Source organism: Ovis aries, chromosome 8, assembly GCF_016772045.2.
Source record: "Ovis aries strain OAR_USU_Benz2616 breed Rambouillet chromosome 8, ARS-UI_Ramb_v3.0, whole genome shotgun sequence".
In the NCBI taxonomy this organism is placed as follows: domain Eukaryota; kingdom Metazoa; phylum Chordata; class Mammalia; order Artiodactyla; family Bovidae; genus Ovis; species Ovis aries.
In genome coordinates this window covers 71,165,876-71,179,264 of record NC_056061.1, presented here as the reverse complement: position 1 = coordinate 71,179,264, position 13,389 = coordinate 71,165,876, and the positions used below count along the sequence as shown (strand labels likewise).

At 37.1% G+C, this 13,389-nt stretch overlaps 1 protein-coding gene across 4 annotated transcripts in view; it reads right to left on the bottom strand.

Moving 5' to 3' along the window:
- The window catches only part of ADGB (androglobin), a 186,796-nt gene that overhangs the window by 123,122 nt on the left and 50,285 nt on the right, over positions 1-13,389 (bottom strand). For 3 of the 4 annotated variants that reach the window (XM_012183068.4, XM_060419797.1, XM_060419798.1), the window contains exons 6-8: positions 13,162-13,301; positions 10,310-10,396; positions 934-1,181 (exon numbers count right to left, since the gene is read on the bottom strand). In XM_012183068.4, coding sequence (XP_012038458.1) covers positions 934-1,181; positions 10,310-10,396; positions 13,162-13,301 — 475 coding nt within the window. The remainder of the gene's footprint in view (positions 1-933; positions 1,182-10,309; positions 10,397-13,161; positions 13,302-13,389) is intronic. The other variant, XM_060419796.1, reaches the window with a different exon arrangement.

The following is a 13,389-nucleotide window of genomic DNA, read 5'->3' as shown; positions in this document are numbered from 1 at the left end:
TTGTGATACATGAGAAAGAGATTCCAGGTTCAAATTAATTTAGGATACACCAGGTAAAACAAATTTAACCTGGCTATTTTTTCATTTTTGCTTTCTTTTATAAACTAATGGACATTAGATTATTTCAAGAGGGATCTATGATGGGGCAGATATCACACATACTTAATTTTTTTTTGCTTATCTTTGAGGAACATTTACAGTAGTTATTTCAGGGCAGTATATGATTGGAAATGCTGATGTGCAAGATCTAAATAAGAACAAAACATCAATATCTTATAAAGCACAAATATCTGAAAGACCATTATAAATGTCATCACAGTTATACAAAAAATTTAGTATTTTCTAGTATATTCAACTCTACTTGCAAGCATTATTGTTCATATGTACGGCTATATGAAATATTTTAGAAAGCATAAAATGACCACTTATTAAATATATTTCTCACTTTAAGAGAAACACTTCTACACTTTGTAAAATAACTTGAAAAATATAATTTCTAGATTTTAACTTTTACCTTATAATAAACAACCTGCAAATCACTGTCTAATCTGTGTCCATTTCACATTTTCTGAAATAGGACCACTTTTCAGGTTTGGTATTTTGGCCCATTCCACTCTACATATGACATAAAAGAAAGATGTGTTTAATGAAGGGAAACTGAAAACTTAATGTCTTTTTTCTATACTAATACTATATTAATTTAATATCATTAAAATATATAATTACCTTTGATTACAAGGAGAGCAAAATATAGTGAAATAATTAAACACCACTGCAAGCTGTAATATCCAGGAAATAGAGAAACTTGAATGACTGTTTTCACAACACATAATAAATGACAATGCTTATAAATAGTCGTTAAATTCAGCAATGATTATAAAGCATTTACATACAATATCCATACTGAATAATATTGTGATATAATTGTCTTACCCTTTAAAGCCCTTTCACCTTTCTCAGGCAATTTGAGTGCTGTTGTTGAATTTTCAGGCTTGAATTCCTTGCCATCTTTCACTTCTTTCCCATCCTTCACCTCTTTCCCATCCTTCACTTCTTTTCCTTGTTCTTTTAACTTGGCATCTATGTCAGTTATTTTGCTTTCAGAGCTGGACTCAGCTGACAGCTTAAACTCGGGCAATATTTCTCTCAAGAGCTCCCAAACTTTGTCCGTATATCCTGGGCTTAGGTGAAAAACAAAATTAATTTCCAAATTAAACTTTTTGCTCCACATTAAGAAATTACTGACAGAAAAAACATGAACTTGCAATTTCACAAGACCGATCAATAGTTACTTCACATTTTAATTGGAAACACCTTTATGTATTCATTCATTCAACAAGCATTGATTAAGTGCCTACTTCATGCTGGGCTTTGCTGATGCAGAGACCAAACACAGAGTTCCAGTTAAGGTGGTGATACAGGAGGATTCTAAACTCACTCCTTCCTAGGGACACAGAAAATTTACAGCTACATATAGAACAGTTTTCTTGTGCGGGGGGGGGGGGGGGGGGGGGGGCAACTAGCTGAGGAATTCCCACATATATGGCACATGAGAATGGATAGGAGAAGCTGAGACACAGTCTTGCCATAAAACCCAGCCAGTGCAGTGACCCACAACTTGGAGAGAACTCACATTCTGAAGATTTTCCCTGAGGAGGCAAGGGTTTGCACCCTGCATCATCTGGCATTCTAACTTTTAAGACCTGCAGATCAGAGAGAAGTTCCCCAAACACACAGTTTTGAAAGCCAGCAGGGTTTGCATCCATGAGGCCCACAAGGTTATACAGCAAACTCAGAAAGTGAAAGTTTTAGTCACTCAGTCATGTCTGACTCTTTGTGACCCCATCAATTCTGGCCTGCCAGGCTCCTCTGTCCATGGGATTCTCCAGGCAAGAATACTGGAGTGGGTTTCCATTCCCTTCTCCAAGGGATGTTCCTGACCCAGGGATCGAAACCAGGTCTCCTGCATTTCAGGCAGATTCTTTACTGTCTGAAACAGTTCTTAAAGGGCTTTCATGGACTCACCAATCCCAAGGCCAGTGTATAGAAGAGCACTCAATAGGAGACTTTAATACCCCACTTTCTTCAATAAATAGATCTTCCAGACAGAAAAGCGATAAGAAAACATTGATCTTGTGAAAGTCGCTCAGTCATGTCTGACTCTGCAACCCATAAACTGTAGCCTGCCAGTCTCCTATGTCCATGGAATTCTCCAGGCAAGAATACTGGAGTGGGTAACCTATCTCTTCTCCAGCGGATCTTCCCAACCCAGGCATCAAACCGGGTTCTCCTGCATGCAGGCGGACTCTTTACCAGCTGAACTACCAGGGAAGCTCATTGGTCTTGAGAAACACATTAAATAAAATGGACTTAGACACATACAGAACATTCCATCCGAAAGCAGCAGAATACACATTTTTCTACATGGAGTATTCTCCAGAATAGATCATGTTAAGTCACAAAAAATATTTTAATGAATTCAAGAAGATTGAAATCATAGCACCCACCTTTTCCAACCACATCTTTTCTAGTATGAAACTAGAAATTAATTACAAGAAGAAAACTGGGAAATTCACAGCTATGTGGAGATTAAACATCATGCTACTGACCAACCAATGGGTCAGAGAAGAAACCAACAAAATGCTTTGAGAAAAATCAAATGGAAGCACAACACAACACAAATACAACAGATACAACAACAGCACAACAGATGTAACAAGACAAAAGTAGTTCTAAGAGGTACATCAAGAAACAAGATCTTAAAAATACTACCTAACTTCACACCTTAAAGAACTAGAAAAGAAGAACAAATGAAGCCTAAAGTTAGCAGGAGGAAGGTAATAATAAATGTGGTTCAGTCATGTCTGACTCTTTGAGACCCTATATGGACTGTAGCCCACCACGGGATTCTCCAGGCGAGAGTATTGGAGTGGATTGCCATGCCCTCTTCCAGGGGATCTTCCCGAATAACAAATATCAGAGTGGAAATAAATGATTAAGAGACTAAAAAGACAACAGAAAAAATCAAAGAAACTAAGAGCTGGTTTTTTGAAAGGACAGACAAAACTGAAAAGCCCTTAACTAGACTCACCAACAAAAAAACAAATAAATAAAATCAGAACTGAAACAGACATATTGTACTTAACACACAAAATACAAAGAACCTTTAAAGACTATGAGAAACAGATATACAACAAATTGGACAACCTAAAAGAAATGGATAATTTCCTAGAAACATACCACTTAGAAATACAAAGAAACAGAAAATCTGAACAGAGGAGCTTTTAATTTTAACTAATTCAAATTAAAATCTGAATTAACCAATAAAAAGATAATCCAATTAATAAATGGGCAGAGGATCTGAACGGACATATTTCCAAGGAAGATAAACCGATGGTCAACAGGTACAACAAAACATGCTGAACATCACTAAGCATCAGGTAAAACGTAAGTCAAACCCACAATGAGTTACAACCTCACAGGCATACTAGTTATCATCAAAAAGACAAGAAATGACAAGCACTGGCAAGGATATGGAGCAAGAGGAACCCTTGTACACTGGTGGTAGGAACATAAGTTAATATAGCCAGTATGGAAAACAGTATGGAATTTCCTCAAAAAATTAAAAATAGAACTATCATATAGTCCCACAATTCCACTTCTGGGTGTTTATCCATAAGAAATGAAAGCACTAACTCAAAAAAACAGAAGTTTGTCAAAAAGAACAATCTTATGTTCTCTGCAATGTTATTTACAATAGCCAAGATGTATGTGTCTATGGATGGATGAATGAATAAAGTGTAGTATTCATATGCACAATATAACATTGTTTAGCCATAAAAAAAAGGAAAGAAATCTTGCCATTTGAAACAATGTGGATGGATTTTGAGGATATTAGTAGAGGTGGTTTAGTTGCTCAGTCATGTCTGACTCTTGCAACCCCATGGACTATAGCCGGCCAGGCTCCTCTGTCTATGGGATTTCCCAGACAAGAATAATGGAGTTGTCATTTCCTTTTCTAGGGGATCTTTCTGAACCAGGAATAGAACGTGGGCCTCCTGCATTGCAGATGGATTCTTTACTGACTGAGCTACGAAGGAAGCCCCTTTACTAAGTGAAATACATCAAAGAAAGACAAATACTGTATGATTTTTTTCACTTATATATGGAATCTGAAAACATACACACTCATTGATATAGAGAATAGATTTGTGGTTGCCAGAGGCAAAGGGTGGCATTTGGGCAAAATAGTGAAGGTATTCCAAAAATACAAATTTCCAGTTATACAATAAATGAGTCAGAGCATTGTAATGCACAGCAGGGTAACTGTGGTTAATAATACAGTAGCATATAAGTAGATCTTAAAAGTTTTCACCACAAGAAAAAAAAATTATAACCATGTGTGGTGATACCTGTTAACTAGATCTGTGCTGACCATTTCTCAATATATAAAAAACATTGAATTACTATGTTGTATGCATTCATGCTAAGTTGCTTCAGCTGTGTCCAACTCTGACCACTCTGACCGCAGCCTGCCAGACTCCTCTGTCCATGGGGATTTCTCCAGGCAAGAATTATTGCAGATGGTGACTGCAGCCATGAAATTAAAAGAAGCTTTGCATCTTTGATTACACAAAAAGCTATGACAAACTTAGATAGCATGTTAAAAAGCAGAGAAAGATTTTCTTTTCTTGGGCACCAAAATCATTGCAGACTGTGACTGCAGCCATGAAATTAACAGAAGCTTGCTCCTTGGAAGAAAAGCTATGACAAACCTAGACAGCATATTCAAAAGCAGTGACATTACTTTGTCAACAAATGTCTGTCTAGTCAAAGCTATGGTTTTTCCAGTAGTCATGTATAGATGTGAGAGTTGGACCATAAAGAAAGCTGAGCGCTGAAGAATTGATGCTTTTGAACTGTGATGCTGGAGAAGACTGCAAGGAGATCAAACCAATCAATCGTAAAGGAAAACAACCCTGAATATTCATTGGAAGAACTGATGCTGAAACTCCAATACTTTGGCCACCTGATGGGAAGAATTGACTCATTAGAAAAGACCCTGATACTGGGAAAGATTGAAGGCAGGAGGAGAAGGGGATGACAGAGGATGAGATGGTTGAATGGCATCACCGACTCGGTGGACAGGAGTTTGAGCAAGCTCCGGGAGTTGGTGATGGACAGGGAAGCTTGGCATGCTGCAGTCCATGGGGTCACAAAGAGTCGGACACAACTGAGCGACTGAACTGAACTGAACTCCATAGTTCTCCTCAGTATGCTCTTGCTATCTGATATCCTTTCCTCAGTGAGTGAATAAGCACAATCACATTTGGGGTTCATCTGTATGTATATGTAACCCTCAACTCATAAGCTCCAGTTCAAACCTCTCTTCAGATAACCAGGCTCATGTGTACAACCATCTAATAGACATCTATCCAAAAACAAATCAATTGATCAACCAACAAAAACATCCTGTTACCAGCTTCTACTTTTCAGTCAACTTAGAAAAGTAAGAATGATCAAGTCTCCTTCCGTGAAACTCTCCTCAAATAAAAATATATATCCCATTGATCCTTCCTCCTCCTGCAGTAGACAACCCTTTCAACATTCTTTTTTTTTTTGAACGTTTTCTTTTATCTTTTCTTTTTAAACATTTATTTATTTGGCTGCACCGGGTCTTCGTTGCAGCACTTGGAATCTTCCATCTTCATTACGGCATGTGGGACCTTCAGTCGTGGCATATGAACTCTTAGCTGCAGCAGGTGGGATCTAGTTCCCTGACCAGGGATCAATCCAGGGTCCCCCTGCATTGGGAACGTGGAGTGTTAGCCTTAGGACCACCAGGGAAGTCCCCCTTTCTCCATTTTTATCAGTTTTTTTCCATAGAAGCCCTTCTGCAATACTGCACAAACCAGTTTCCCTGCTCCAGTCCTCATATCTGCCCTCCTGCTCTGAGCAAGCCTCCAAACTCACAAGCCTGAGCGAGATCATCCTCCTGTATAAAATCTCTCAGCAACATTCTGTTGTGAATTTCTTAACTTCGTCTGTTTTGTTCCCATACACTTCTCCACCTTCTACTCATCTCTCCTCTAGAATCCAGCAGCCATAATCCACTCCTGCAGGTCCATGTGCTTTTCTGGGAGTACACCATGCTGTCTTGCACTTCCACGCTATTCTTTCTTCTCTGAGTTGGCTTCCCTGCCCCAAAAGCCTCACTAGTTTCCACTAACTCTTTGAAATCTGTTTAAGCATTGCTTTCTGGGGAAATTAAGCTATATGTTCCTGCACTGAATTACCAAAGAATCTTGTGCACACTTCTAGTTTAGTCTTTTAAAGTATTTTTTAAATTACTCTATCAACAAACATTCATTCAGATCATACTGTGTAACGGTCGTGCAGTGTCATTTTTTCTAAGCACAAGAAGTCTCAACTTTGAGAAAGACAAAAAAGAGTTCCTATTCTCATACACTGTACCATCTCAGTGGAAGATGGAAGGCAGTGATAACTTCTCAGTGGAAGGTAGTGATAACTTTCCTAATGAAAATAAAATAATAAACAATGGGCTATGGAATCATTTGGGAAAGGAATTATTTAAACCTAGATGGCTGAAAAGGTTTTTCTGAGGAGTTGATATTTAAGCCTGGTGAGATCTAAATGTTATGACTTATCCAGCCAAGTAAATATCTGATGGAAGATCATTTAAGGCATAAAGAAAGAACAGTTCAGGTTAAGACCCTAGGGGATAATGATTTTAGAACATTTGAGAAGCAGAATGAAGATGTGGGTGGCCGGGTAGGGTTTTTTTGTTTTGTTTTGTTTAATGCATTTAATCCCCCAAAGGCTCTGCAACCTAAGTCGTGCAATCATAATTGAGGTATAAGAGAAGGTTGCAAATTTTATGTAGTCACAAATGATAGACTAGGAAATACTAAAATCAGGATTAAAACGGATCTTTCTGAATCCAAAACCATGTGTTTTTCCCACCTACAGTGTAACAAATGTTATACTGTGAAAAAGAAATATTCAAACTCCACTGGATGAGACTATACAACTTCTTGGACAGTTAGAATTAAGTATGGGATGGTGGAGTGTTCCATTCTCAAATGAATTACATCAAGATCAGACAAATTTGTGGAGAAAAACATCATCTCTTCATCTGAAATTGCTAGACTTCTAACATCCATTCTGTGTTTCTAGTATAATACAGAGAGTTACAACTTTGTGTTTCTTGTTTTCAAATGATAAGACAGTGCTAACTGTAGGAAAACATAAGGCAAGGTCAACAATTGCAAATCTAGCAATGTCTCCCTTTGGTGCTTCTATGTGAGAGGGAAGGGAAAGGGCTGTCTGTTGAAGACATCACAAAACACTTTTCACCCTATTGATTTTCATATGGGAAAAGTCAGTAGTGAACACAATTTGAAACTTCAATATTCTGATTCTCCTGGAATGATCAATGAAGGCCCTTAAGGGCTGTCTTGGCACACGGAATCCTTCGTAGTAACAGAAACATCCAACTTCTGAACAGATCATGGCTTTGATCTTATCATTCTCTTGCTTTCCATGCCCTTTTCCTCCCTTCCTTTCAAATCAAACCCAGCCAACAGTAGAGGCTCTGATCAAATCAGAACTTTCTCCAGGAAGCCATGCCGGACCTCTCCCTGGATCCTTGGCAGACAGTGATTTCAAATTAAACTGTTTTTTAACAATCATTATTACAGTTCCATGACATTCTTCTCATTTAAAATTATACACATTTATACACATGAATTAACTTTGTGATTTTATAGTGTAATTGCAATTTTAAATTATATGAATAATGTGGCAGAGTATTCATAATAAAAAATCCTACACATTATGACATAAATCGAAGCGAGTACATATCTTTTACTTTTCGATTATATTTAGAAGTAAAATGATAAACTTGAACATCTGAGTCACTCTCACTTATTTGTTTAGACTTTTCTCTGCTTCCAAAGGTTGATCATTAGCTATCATACATATTTCTATATAATATTAAATAATCCAGTGATATGCATGAGGGGCTTCCCTGGTGGCTCAGAGGTTAAAGCATCTGCCTGCAATGTGGGCGATCCGGGTTCAATCCCTGGGTTGGGAAGATTCCTTGCAGAAGGAAATAGCAACCCACTCCACTACTCTTGCCTGGAAAATTCCACGGACTGAGGAGCCTGGTAGGCTACAGTCCATGGGGTCACAAAGAGTCAGACATGACTGAGTGACTTCACTTTCACTTTCAGGGATATTCATTAGGAGAAAGAAACTAGCACTAATTATGTCTCTAGCACACATCAGCTACTTTTTCCAGTACTCTCACCATTTCAATCCCCAGAGCCATATAGGATAGGTAATTTTTTACTCCTATTTTACATATGGAAACTCTGGGCCCCCAAAATTATATTACTTGTAAAATTTACATAGCTTGAAGTAGGAAGTATAAAAACATAAATCTAGATATACAGTTCTGAATGCAAAGTTCAAGCTTCCCTCCCTTATATCATTTTCATAGACATTTTATAAGCAATCATATACTCATGCAAATTGAGCATCTAAAATACTGCAATTTAAAAATTTAATTTAATTATTAAACTGGTCTTATTATCATGGAAGTATATGAACACTGTTTTCAATTTTCATGCATAATTTCACTATATGATTCTAGCAAGAGACTATTCACATTTTTTAATTTAATAATTTTCTAGTCAAGAATTATTTTGATCTCCTGTTTCTTTACCACCCTCTGATAGATGTCTGATGTTTTCATGTCTCTGGTATCTTTATTGCAGGAAAAATTAATGGGAAATTATAAGTATTCCATCAACACTGAAGATAAAAAATTAGTAAAGTCTGTTTATAAACCCCACCCTCTCTCTACTTCTCCTTACTAACACTGACAATATTATGCCAACAAATACTCTGTTAGGTATCAGAAAATAATTTTCCATGAGAAGATATAAAAGGCTGCCATCTGGCCCTTTCTGAAGGCAAAAAGCAAGGTCAGTTCTCTACCAAGAAAAGGCGTCAAGGAGCTTGTCTACCCTCCTAATTTTTGCCTACAAATATTTTTATTTGAGCTAAGCAATGGCTAGCTTACCCAGCTGAAAGGATGTTTTAAATGATGGAATCCAAGTGACTAGAATCTGTCTTCATCTTCTTTAACCTGGACCCTGGAAATGCTAGTTTTCTAACATCAAAGATCAGAGATGATCCAAATTGATAACTGTACTATGGATTTGATCTTGTAAAAATCAGCATTCTGATTGATGGTATGTTTAGATCTATTGATATAATTATTTTCTAGCACCTTAGTCTGATTAATTTTCAGTGTCAATGATACCATGATCAAATCATATGTCTACAATCTTTATGTATGAGACAAAAAATATTTGTGAAATTTTAAGTAAGCTTTGCATTAAATACTCTCTCTTTATACATAGGCAAACAATTTTTATATATCTAGAATCATATGAGAGAAACACTATATGCTTTGACTCCAGAAATATTTAGATTCAAATTTTACCTCCAGGTACAATGTACACTGCTTTAGGGAATTCAGCCACTATGAGCTTCAGTTTTCTCATTTCTAATGATATGCAACACTGAGCTGATAAGGTCATATGGATGATCAAATAAGATCATCTTTTCAGGACTGTGAGTTTTAACTGGAATAACATATTAAAGTGCCTAAGGTCTAATAGGCATTTTAGTGTTATTTCTTCCCTAGTGAAGTGAAGTGAAACTGAAGTCGCTTGGTTGTATCCGACTCTGCGACCCCGTGGGCTGTAGCCCACTAAGCTCCTCTGTCCATGGGATTCTCAGGCAAGAGTACTGGAGTGGGTTGCCATTTCCTTCTCCAGGGGATCTTCCTGACCCAGGGATCGAACCCAGGGATCGAACCCAGGTCTCCCGCATTGCAGGCAGACGCTTTAACCTCTGAGCCACCAGGGAAACCTTGGGTAGCTAATTAAAAGTTGCTTTCATTTTTCTGTACTGAATAAATGTATGAGTATAAAGGGGTCACCTGTAAATATTTTACCATATAAATAATTAACATTGTTTTAATATTTGTAATTCATATATTTAAGGATTAAATTTACTATATATAAGGAAAAAATTAATCCTGCAATTCTCAATAAGTTTTATATAATACTATACCATGTTATTTTCCAAACATTTTGTAAAATGTGGCAATTTTTGAAATTTTCTTTAAGACTAAGAATATTTTAGTTAAAGAAACTTTACTGGGGAAGAAACAAAAAAAATATATGAGTAATTTAATGGTCAAACATACTGGAGAGAAATGACTTCTGGTAACCAACCCGTGAGTGCATGAATCACTGTGAACTCTCCCAGTTCTCTCCTCTCTGCCACATGGATGCTGAAGAAGCAAAAACACAATATTACAGTCAATAACATTTGAAAACAGGGAGAGGTCTATAAAAGACAGGAATCTCTAACAAGCAGTAATAAAAGAATTAATGGGCTCTCATAAACGGCTACCCACTCTAATATTCTGGCCTGGAAAATTACACGGGAGCAGCCTGGCAGTCTACAGTCCATGCGGTTGCATAGAGTTGGACACAACTGAGCTTCTCCTCACTTCACTTCGTATATATAGATAATACACAATCTCTTCTGTATATTCAACATATTATCATGTTCTTTTAAAAACAGGGCAATGTTTTTCCTCTTTCAAGTTTCAGTAATTATAATACGATTCCTATGAGTCTGTATATTAAGCCAGTCTCACACATGGCAGGGCAAGAAGGGGATCAGATATTTTTGATAAAATCCTTAGATAATTTTAGAGAAGCTGGAAACATCCATTCTATCTTGTACAAAAGAGTGGATCTGCCACTATGGCATAAAGTCAATGAGACTGTGATTGATTAAATATCACTCTTCTTATTTTAATCCTTTACTTTTAATATTTTTCTGAAGTGATTAGTTTATTTTCAGTAACACACACAAATGCTATATCTATATTTTGCCCAGGAACCAGAGCTTCAGTTCCACCTTATGCCAGTGGTGGTGACTGATGGTATTGATTGGTATACATGTTTTTTAATTCAGAAAGAAGTGTTAGTCACACACTCCATCATTTAGAAATTTATATTGGTTTTTTTGTTTGCAGATTATAAACTGTGATGTGTCCACATATCTCCAAGATAACAAATATCTACTGGAAGAGATATGAACAGTCTAACCTCCTCTTTGAATAATCATATTTAGGAGGTGACTGTGTGAAGCTCATAAAAGTAATGTTTTTTCCTCTGCACATGTCAGAGTGATATGTAAATAACTACTAAACATTAATTTTTAGTGTAGAAAGCTAAAACTCACATTAAGAAATTCACTATCTACTGTAAAATCTGAGACAAACTTTTGGACAAATATAAATTGGACCACATAGTGATTTCCACTTCAAGGTCTAAGAAGCATCCTGCATTAAGCCTGGTCCTTTATTTATAAGTTGGATTTGTTTGTTTTTCAAAAATAACCATAATGCCATTTCTCAAGTTGCTTTAAAATTCTACTGTAGCTTTAAGAAAGATAAAAATGCCACTCCAATTATCCGGGTCATGTATTTACTGCTTCACTGGCCTGGCTGCTCTCATTCTCAGGACTTCAAGTTAGATCTGAGAATTAGGAACGCTATTTTCTTTCAAAGATAAACAAACATAGTTGTTACCATTTTAAATACTTAGTAGTATTCATCTATCTAAATGCTCTGAGCTGAGCTTTTTAAAATGATTGAAATTAAGGGTTGCAAACTGGGTAACACAAATTCCGGATAGAAAATTGAGGGTTGGTAACAGAAAAGAGAGATGAAGAGGGTGGCAGTAGGAGGGGCTGCTTTTGTTTGTGTGGCTTTGGGAGAGAAAAAGGAAGCTGAGCCAAAAGAAAACCACAAAAAAACAGACCAGGCTTCTGACTGACATGGCTGTGTATAATAATAGAAGGGGAGGGGGCTGAGCTTTGAGCCAGTGGCTGGAGTGACCTGTTAGAGCAAGTGGGTGTGTTCTGCTGAAAAGGACCTGCTGTGATAAAGTGCAGGAGGGGGAAGGGTAGCAAATTCAAGCTGGTGCATTGTGTGTGAGAATTCTTCCACAGATTGGAGACACACAGTCGCCTTGCATTGGCAACTCAGGTATCAAAGCTTTTTTTGCATCACTCAGGCCTGAATAAAGCACTAGTGGTAAAGAATGCGCCTGCCAAGGCAGGAATATAAGACATGCAGGTTCAATCCCTGCCTCAGGAAGATCCCTTGGAGAAGGAAATGGCAGCCCACTCCAGTATTCTTGCCTGGAAAATTCCATGGACGGAGGAGCCTGGTGGGTTACAGTCCATGGGGTTGCAAAGAGTCAAACATGACTGAAACAACTTAGCAATGGAACAAGGACCAGAACAGAAGGACCACAGTCTGCAAGTGGAAGCTAAGACATGTCTCGCATAGGTTGGTGCAGGAATATAAGACACAAGCAGATTTTCCAGGAATATTGAAGGAAACATGATAGTTTTCATTGTGAATGTATAAAAAGGACCAGTGTTACCTAAACCATGAGGAACACATGGACATTTTTCATAAGAGATCAGATTTTCAAGATTAGCAAATGATGGCTGCATACCCAAAGCCTAAGACTTTAACTGGATCCAGGATACACTGGAGTAAGAAATGGCAACCCCGCTCCAGTATTTTTGCCTGGAAAAATCCCACGGACAGAGAAGACTGATGGGTTACAGTAGAGTTGGACATGACTTAGCAACTAAACAGCAGGACATATATTCAATAATTAGATGAACCAGTATTTTCCTCTACAAAATAACTTCTTTCTTTCCTTAAACTGAAACTTTACTTCCATGACTGACTTTTCCATTCATCATAAGAAAACACTGGATACAAAATCAGTTTTGAGCATTTTTCTTGGGGGAGTTTTGTCTCATTGCTAGCTAACACAGCACTTCAAACCAGTGGCTTTGGAATGTGTATTGTTATATTAGAAAGTTTATACTGTTTGGAGAAAATGCTTTTTAAAAATGATTTTTTGAAAAATAAACCTATGCAATATTGGTGCATAGCTGTTGCTGCTATTTGCCATTTTGTCTTTTTACAAGTGAGTGATAAGTCTTTATTCTACTTACTCAACATTTGCCAGCTTAATGATAGCTTTACACAAAAGCATTGGCCAAAGTTCAAATTCATAGGTTGTAGCTGGAAGCAATAGATTATTTTCTTCATCAAAAGGCAGAAAGTCATCAATAGTTATCTTTCTCCAGCAACCCTAAAGATGAGAAGAAAGGAATATACCATTAGTGATTTACATTATTTTTCACACACATTCTTATATACTGCTGACATTATTATTTATA